This window comes from Elephantulus edwardii, unplaced genomic scaffold (genome assembly GCF_000299155.1).
Source record: "Elephantulus edwardii isolate Elephantulus edwardi_28Jun2011 unplaced genomic scaffold, EleEdw1.0 scaffold00226, whole genome shotgun sequence".
Lineage (NCBI taxonomy): Eukaryota > Metazoa > Chordata > Mammalia > Macroscelidea > Macroscelididae > Elephantulus > Elephantulus edwardii.
In genome coordinates, this window is record NW_006399976.1 from 1019307 (window position 1) to 1028556 (window position 9250).

The window sequence follows — 9250 nt, forward strand, 5'->3', positions numbered from 1 at the left end:
CTCTTTTAAACAGTTTTCTCCCTCCTCTGTTTCAATGCAGTATACATTATTGAACCCATCTTTCTCAGTCTCCCCCCAATCCCGAGGTCAGTCCTGTTTTACAACAGTGGCACCGTGCAGTATTTGTCCTTTTGTGACTGAGATACTTCACTCAGCATAATGGCCTCCAGGGTCACCCATTTCGAATAATATTGCATGTGTTCCTTGTTTTTCAACGCAGCATAACATTCCATTGTGTGAATATACCACAGCTTCCCTATCCATTTGTTTGTTGATGGGCATTTAGGTTGTTTCCAGCTCCTTGCTATTGTGAACAAAGCCGTGATAAACATGGGTGTGCATATATATGCTCGGGTAGCAGTTATTGTCTCTTTGGGGTATATTTCCAGTAGTGGAATTGCTGGGTCAAATGGTATCTCTATTTGCAACTTTTTGAGAAAGCGCCATACTGCTGAAAAGTCACTAGTCCTTTCCTTAGAGTGCCATCGAGTCAACTACAACTCATAGCAACCCTATGCACAATAGCTCTGAACCCTGCTCTATCCTGAGCCAATCTCACTGTCTTTGACACACCTACCCCCATTATCTGTTATTGTGTCACTCTGTCTAAGCCATGGTACTCTCCTGCACTGTCCCTTGACCCTTCAAAGCATGATATCCTTCTCCAAAGACTGACCCCTCCTGGCTACATGCTCAAAGTATGTGAGGTGGAGTCTCAAAATCCTTGCCTCCAAGGAGCATCTTAGTTTCACCTTCTCCAAGACAGACCTGTTAGTTCTTTTGGCAGTCCATGGTATGTTCATTACTCTTCTCCAGCACAACTCAAAGGCATCAAATCTTTTGTCATCCTTGATCATTATCCAGCTCTCTAATGCATAGCAAGTAATTGTGAAGACCATGGTCTGGATCAGGTGCACTTAGTCTCTAGACTGACATTCTTGCTCTTCATTCTAGAAAGGTCCCAGACAGTAGTTTTCCTAATGTAATTTGTCTTTTGATTTCCTGACTGCTGGTGCCAAAAATGTTGACTGTAGAATTGGGCAAACTGAAATTGTTAACAATCTTAATCTCCTGTATATCTATCATGATGCTGCCAGTTGGCCCAGTGGTGAGAAGCTTTGTTTTCTTGATAGCGAGTTTCATTTTATATTGCAGACTACAGTCTTTGACCCTCTGCAGCAAATGCTTTAGGTCCTCCTCAGTTTTAGCAAGTAAAGTTGTATCATCTGCATAATGCAGGTTGTTGGTAAGTCTTCTTCCAAGTTAAGGAGCTGAACAGAAGATTTCAAAGGGCAGCTTGGGAAGACAAAGCAAAGTATTATGAAATGTGGAAAGTGTTAGAGTCAGAAAACCAAAGGGTCGAACTCGCTTAACATTTCTTTCTTTATTTTTTTGACTGGTACAGGAGGAGATTGCTCCTCCTTCTCCAGCAGGGCATCTGGTGGATTTGAACCTCTCACCTCTGGGATTGCAGTGCAGCTTCTTGCCAGTAGGCCACCAGAGCTCCCTTCACTCAGCATTTGTTAAGCTGAAGGAACTGAAGAACATATTCAAGCTTTGAGTTGCAGTACTTCAGGATGGACAGGATACTGAATGATCCAGAAAGCATCAAACGAACATGGAAGGAGTACACAGAGTCATTGTACCAAAAAAGAACTGGCTGTCAAAGAATTTAATGAAATAATTTATGTTCAAGAGACAATGGTGATGAAGGGGGAAGTTCAAGCTGCTCTAAAGGAACTTGGGTGGGGGAAAGCCCCAGGAATTCAACAAACAGATGTATCAAGAAATCTGGAGGACAACCACCTGGCCAACTGACTGGAAGAAAGCCATATTCATTCCCAACCCAAAAAAAGTGTTTTAACAGAATGTGGAAATTATTTAATATCATTAATATCACACACAAGCAAAATCCTGCTGAAGATTATCCAAAAACAACTGGAACAGTATATCACCAGAGAAGTACCAGAAATACAAGCTGGATTTAGAGGAGACTGTGGCATTAGGGACATCATTGCCAGTTTAAGATGGATCTTGGACCAAAAGCAGAGAGGATTGTCGAGAAATGCCCGTTTCATTGACTATGCAAAGGCAGCTGACTGTGTGTATTACAACAAATTGTGCCTAGACTTGATTAGAATGGGAATCCCAGAATACCTTAGCATGTTCATGTGAAGTCTATACTTGGACCAGGAAGCAATCGTTAGAATAGAGCAAGGAAACAGTGCATGGTTCAAAATCAGGAAAGCAGTGTGTCAGGGTTGTGTCCTGTCTCCATAGCTTTTCAATCTGTATGCGGAACAGATCATTCGAGAGCCCACACTGACAGCAGTGAACTGTCTGTCTCCTTCCAGAGAGACCCAAACTCAAAGGCTGGAGAGATCTCATTTTCCCCTATAAACGATGCTGCAGAAAATAGCTGTGTGCAAATTTCTTGACACATAGGAGGTGGATTATCTGTTGGATAAATTCCTAAAAATGCAATTAGGAGGCGAAAGAGTCTGTGCATTTTAAATTTGAAACACTGCTGAATTATTCCTCAAGGAGGTTGTATTCCTCCACCAGCAGTAAGAACAGCTGAACTTCCCACAATCTTGATACCATTGTTTTCAAGATTCCTTTCATGTGTATCAGGGTTTAAATTCCTGATGATTAACCAAGTTTAAAGTTTTTTTTTTTAAGGTTTCTAACATGTACTTTAAAAACATGTACCGTAGGAAGAAGACATCTCACTTTTTTTTTAAAATGTATTTTATTTTTTTATTATGTGTGTGTGTGTGTGTGTGTGTGTGTGTGTGGTGTGTACGTCAAATCAGATCTGACTGGTACAGGAGGAGATCGTCCCTCCTTCCCCGGCAGAGAATCTGGTGGATTTGAACCATGCGCCTCTGGGATTGCAGTGCAGCTTCTTGCCACTAGGCCACCAGAGCTCCCCATCTCACTTCTATCTTGACACAATTTCCTTCCTGGGTTAAATCAAGGAGCAGTCACTTTTTGGACCAAAATCGTTTGTACCACTCCACATCAGAGTCATCTTTGACTTCTGGCTCCTCTTTCTTCTCTTTGGATTTGGCCTCACGTTTCCGGCAGCGAGCCTTTTTCTCTTCAGGAGACAGGGTGTTGAGGTCTATAGGCATCACCAGCATGCGTCGTGGCTCCCTGTAGCGGATGTGGATGGTGGCACCGTCTTCACTAAGAGCACTGGATAGAGGCGTGCATAGGCCTGCCTGTGGAGCCGTGTGAGTGATGTCCTGTTGCAGTCAGCCTGTCCAAGGGATGTGTGCAGGTGACAGGATGAGGTGGCAGCTCTCTGCGTGAGACTCTGCCGCAGAAGGCCAGACATGCTTCCCACAGCTGCCATTCCTCCTTTGACACGTGGAGGTAGTTGCTGACCTGATGTGTGATGCAGTCACAGAAGTGTCACCACTCCCGTACCTCTTGTTGAAACGCCTGCCGACGGTATCAGCCTAAAGCTTTTTTAAAAAGTGAAAACAATTTGTATTTCCTTCCCTGTTTGTGGCTTGTCGGTCTTTCCTCCACCCTTTACTTTTTAGGAATTCTTTATATAGCAAAAATATTAACTGGATATGTTGTGGGGACCAATTGGCAGCATCAGGATGGATGGTGAAGAGATTGAGATTGTATACAGCTTTAGTTCGCTTGGCTCCATAGTCAACAGTCTTGGCACCAGCAGCCAGGAAATTAAAAGGCGCATTGCCATGGGAAAGTCAGCTGTTAGGGACCTCTCCAAAGTACTGAAGAGCAATGGTGTCTCTCTGGAGACTAAGGTGCGTCTGATACAGGCCATGGTCTTCGCAATCACTTGTTATGCATCACAGAGTTGGACAATGACCAAGGAGGATAGAAGGAGAATTGATGCCTTTGAGCTGTGGTGCTGGAGAAGAGTATTGAGAATACCATGGACTGCTAGGAAAACAAACAGATTTGTCCTGGAAAGGGTTAAACCAGGTGGCTCCTTGGAGGCAAGGATTCTGAGGCTCCGTCTAACATACTTTGGACATGTTGTGAGGAGAGACCGGTCCTTAGAGAGGGACATCATGCTTGGGAGGGTGGAGGGACAGCGCAGGAGGGGAAGGCCCTCTATGAGGTGGATTGATTCAGTGACTGGGATAATTGGGATGGGAGTGTCAGAGACAGTGCGATTGGCACAGGACAGAGCGGAGTTTAGGGCTGTTGTACATAGGGTCGCTATGAGTCGCAAGCGACTCGACGGCACATAACAACAACAACATTTTAAATTTTTAAGAAATGATAAATTCTTGTGTTCCTGTTATTATAAACTGGATCTCTGGTGACTTAGTTGGTAAGGCGTTGTGCTGTCAGCACAAAGGCAGGTGTTTTAAATCCACCAAGGGCTCCTTGGGAGAAAAATGGACATCTTTTTCTTTGCAATTTAAAGCTGCTGAAAACCCTCTGGAGAGTCAGCTATGAGTCAGTTCTGACTCAATGGTACATAACAATAGTACTTCCAGAGGAATCCTGCATCACAAGGTTGGGCGAATCATAGGTAAAAAATTGTCCATATTTGCCTGTAAGTTAATGCTAAAGCTTTGTTCTCACATACTTTGGGCATGTGGCTAGGAGAGGTTATTCCTTGGGGAGGAACGTCCTGCTTGGGAAGGTGGAGGGACGGTAGAGGAGAGGCAGTCCCTCCAGCAGGTGGGCTGACCTAGTGATTGCAGCAATGGGCTTGATTGTGTCACAGATTGTGGATGGCATGGGACAGGTCAGGTTCAGTCTGTTTATAGGGTTGCTGAGTCGTACTTCCCTCGATGGCACCTAATAACAACAATGCTGCCTTCAGCTTGAGATTTTTTCAGTTAGTTCATGTATTCTTCCTTTTTAAGTGAAATCAGAGGCAGAATTTTAATTTTCAGCAAAGACAACGCAACTTTGATTCCTGAGTGTCGCCCCTTGTGCACAGCTAACACCTACCTGTCCATGAAGCCTTGTATTTTGCTAGGATGTGGAGCAAAAAGCTTAGGGGAATGTCCAGACTAGGGAACCAAGAAGAAAGGCCTGGTAACCAACTTCTAAAGAATCAGCCCCCATGAAAACCGTATGGATCCCAGCAGTCCAAGCTGCAGATGATCATAGTGAAGGACTGGGCAGTGCTTCACTGCACTTATGCACCAGCTGACCCTTAGTAGGGGCTGTCTTGAGGGCAGTTAATGTTTCTTTTTGGAAGATGTTAGTAGTGGATGCTGCACAGTATAAAGTGCCATTTCAGTGCTTGTGGTTTCCCCCCCTCTAACGCATTAATGATAAATTCTATTAACAGGCTTCCTGATGTTGAAATATTCTTGTATTGTAGGCACAAGCCTTCTTCCTATGATCGATTTTTTAGAGCTGCCACAGGAGCTGTGAGAAAGCTCTGCTTGGGGGTTCTGCATCTGTGTTGGGGACACTTCCGTCAATAGTACCTGTATCCACAGGTCCTGTGCACACTTGCACAGGTAAGGGTCAGCTATCTCCATGAACCTAGTGCATGCCTGTCCTTCCTCTCTCACACCCCTCACTCACTGTGCCTCACCCCACATCTGAAGAGGGCGGTGTGGAGAACATGCCCCCACTCCCCCACGGCTCCTATGTTCCTTGTTCTAGACCCCAGTCCCCAAGTAAGCCTCTGCTGGAATGCTCAGATTGTGACCTGGGGAAGGGTTTCTCTGCTTGTATTTAGCACTCACTGAGCGTGACTCATGCATGTTTGCTGACTGTGTGAAGGACCCTGTGTCCTAAGGTTGCGGATAATGCTGGACTGTGTTTCCCCCTGACTTACTACCTTTACTCCCAAGGAGGACGCCGCTCTGATGCACCCTCGTCTGGGCACCGGCCTGGTCCTCCAGGTCCCCTGGACCTTGTCCCACCCACTTGGCTCATGATGCTGAAAGTATGCTCAGCTGTGAGTCTCCAAGGCCGGGGGCTCCCTGGGGTCTCACAGGCCCTAGTCTTGTTTGGCTCAGGACAAGCCCTGAGAAGGGTAGCTGAGGGAGCTAACCCTTCTCCCCCACTCACACACTCTCCATGGCTTCCAGGGACCTCAAGAAGGTCCCATCTCTGCCCTAAGAGACTCAGGTCAGGGGCAGAGGGCAGACAGAGGCAGACTTTTATTTGAGTTTGGGCATGATCCGAATGAAGAGGATCATGCTGATGAAGATGAAGCAGACGACGATGAGCATGGCCCAGAGCAGCCAGTTGACTGACTTCTGCGCGTGCTGCTCCAGCCGCTCTGACTCCGTCTTCAGCTTCTCCAGGTTCTGGTCGGCCATTTTGAGCGAGTGCGACAGGGTCTGTGGGCAGGGTTGAGAGGTCAGTCGCACTGGGAAAGCACATCTAGCTTTTCTCTACTGTCTTGAGCCAAACATGGACTTCTTGAGGCTTGTTGGTGCTCTGTCCCCTAATAAGGAATGCCACTTTTCTCTTCTGTCTAACTCCTATTCATTCACCAAAACCCCAGCTACAATGCCCCTCCATTTGGGAAGCCTTTTGTGAGACCCCAGGCCACGCACTTGGTTGTCTTTCTTGATCACACTCTGAGCGGCCAGAGTGTTGGTTTTGAGGCTCCGGGCTAGACCTAGCATCTCCTCTGCCAGCTTCTCCTGGAGATTCTGGTGTCGCTGCAGAACAAGGTCCAGCTCGGCTGCTGACTGCTTCTCGTCCATTGGCCTGGGCCCTGTCACCCTGCTGACACACACATGGGTGAATGACTGGGCATGACAGGTGGGGCAGGAGGAGGGAAGAGACTGCCATGTTGCAGGGAGTCCAGAAGCCACACTGTTCCACACTTGAGGCTTTTATTTCTTCTTCTTAGCCTCAATTTCTGGGATAAAGCATCGCTGGAAAGTGGCATCTGATGGGTGGTTTAGATCCCTGAGATGCCTCAGTGGCTCCTAGTTTGTCCAGCCCCCACTGCCCTCCCGACACTTCCGGAGACCCAGGGTTACTCACGTTCGCTTCCTTACGTCAGGCTCTGCAAGTGGAACAGGGCATGCAGAAGAAAGGAGAGGACCATTTTCAGCCTTCAAGCTCCCGGTCTTTCTTTGCCTGTGCTGTGTTCCTTACTTGGCATGCCATTTCCCATATTGTCTGCTGCCTAGATGACTCCTAACAATGCTTCAAAGCCCCAGCTGGAATGCCCCCTCTTCTTGGAAGCATTTCCCACTACTGCCTAGGCTCTCTGGGCCCCTCTCTCTATCAGTACTGTCTCTTCCAGGGCCCAAGCCTCTGTCTCAGACCCTTCTTCAAGAACTGACTGAATAAAGCCTCCCAGGGACACTCTCCCTGGGCTGGGACAGCCCCTGTGGGAACCAGGTTGGACCCCTGTGATGTGGGGCAGTTGGGTCTTGTCCCACGAAGCTGGGCCTTGAATCCTGTTCTTCTCAGGGCAACTCACCATCGGCAGAGTCCTGCAGAGAAAAGGGAGACACATAGAAGCCAGCCATTCTCTCTCTTTCTTCCACTTTCTGCTCTCAGAATTGCCTCAACCTTAGTCAAGACCGTGGACAAACCCTGGGACCCCTGAGCCCTCATTTCCTTATCTGTAAGCTGGCAGCAACTATAGCTCCTATTCTGTAGGATTCAGATGATGGAGGTAAAACACTCAGAAAGACACAAGCTGCATTTTACAAGACAAATGAGCTTGCCCATCTTGTGGTAGTGGCAAGGCAGCAGGTGAACTCTGCTCTAACAAATATGGGGCTTAACTGGAGTGGGTTCAGTAAAGCCCTGCCCACTAAAACCTATGTACTAGCTCCAGGAAAGACAATGCCAGGCCCTCTAAGGTTTCCACATCTGTCAGCATTTGTCATTCTGGAGCCCCCACTCCAAGGGCTCCCAGGGACCTGGGAGAAGCCTTACCGCTCCCAGCAGTTCACTACGCATCTCGCTGGTGTACCTCGCCCTGGACTGTAGATGCACTGTCTTTGTGGCGGGCACCCGCTCCCGGGCTGTGGTTGGCACACGGCCTGGGGCAAGGAACTGGTTGGCTAGAGCTTTCTCTGAGGACGAAGTCTGCCGAGACACAGGAAAAGGGGTCAGGGGAGGAGGGGTGGGTCCCAGAGTCCTACGAGAGTGTTAAGATGCCCTCAGCAGCCCTCAGCTCACCAGCTTCTCTGCCTGTAGCATCCCCTTCAGAAAGTCCACCTTGCGAGAGTATTCATTGATCACCTCGGATGCTGGTTTACTACGAGGTGGACAAGAGGAAAAGAAAACCCTTGCACGGTCTCCAGTCCCAGCAGAGGGCATCAGCTTGCTCTCTTGGACCCCTCAAACCCTGGTTTTGAAACCCCTGGCACTCACCTCACCTGGGCCTTCAAGGCTTGCAGCATGTCCTCCAGGGCCCCCACGTACTGGGGAAATAAAGTGAGGTGTCAGGTACTCTTCTGAATCAGGTTCTGCTTGTAGGAGTCAGAACCACGCTAGGGGCGTGGCTAACGAGAGGGGCGGAACCTCAGAGGCAGGGGCGGGGTTACACGTGGACGGGAGGGGCGGTGCCAGGGAAGCTAGCAGGGTGGGGAAGGGGACCCAGAGCCGGCGGGTCCCCAGTTCACACACCGGCGTCCGGGAGTTGCGGTTTCTATGGCGGCAGCGCGAGTCTCCCTTACCTTTTCCAGGCGCCACTCGTCTGGGTCCCGCTTCTCTGCTGCCATCGCTTCGCAGCGGCACAGCAGCCGCACTAAATTAAGTTCTAGCCTCGACGCCGCCATCACCGCCGGAGGACGCCCCTCCTTTTCCGCTGGCGCCATCTTAAGGGAGGGCGGAAGTGGCTTCAGTGGGTTTACCAGTCTTCCTTAAGGGCGGAAGTACAGTCCTGTTTTAAGGGGCGGTGCCATCCTATTCATTTTTGTTCAGGGCAGAATCGCTTGTTTGGCATCACTGCTGGTGGTTGAGTTCTTCAGAAAAAGCTGAAGGTAGAACAACTATGAGATATCATCTTACCCCAGTAAGAATAGCAAAATTTAACAGAACAGCACACATCAAATGCTGGCGAGGTTGCGGAGAAACTGGAACCCTTATTCACTGTTGGTGGGAGTGTAAAGTGGTGCAACCACTGTGGAAGGCTGCATAGCACTTTCTCAAAATGTTGGAAATAGAAACAACATTTGACCCAGTAATTCCACTACTGGGAATATACCCGAAAGAAACCATAACAGCTACGCAAGCAGACATATGCACACCCATGTTTATCACAGCTTTGTTCACAATAGCAAGGAGTTGGAAACAACCTAAG

General features: G+C 48.3%; 1 protein-coding gene and 1 pseudogene across 1 annotated transcript; both read right to left on the reverse strand.

Moving 5' to 3' along the window:
* Window positions 1-2987: 2987 nt before the first annotated feature.
* On the reverse strand, window positions 2988-3361 carry LOC102875343 (annotated as a pseudogene).
* Window positions 3362-6128: 2767 nt separating this feature from the next.
* Window positions 6129-8726, reverse strand: USE1 (unconventional SNARE in the ER 1 homolog (S. cerevisiae)). The gene is made up of 7 exons (XM_006898273.1): window positions 8625-8726; window positions 8320-8369; window positions 8125-8203; window positions 7863-8031; window positions 6970-6991; window positions 6531-6705; window positions 6129-6311 (listed from the first exon to the last, which is right to left on the reverse strand). Exons 1-7 carry the CDS (start codon window positions 8724-8726, stop codon window positions 6129-6131), a joined length of 780 nt encoding a protein of 259 aa, XP_006898335.1.
* Window positions 8727-9250: the final 524 nt, after the last annotated feature.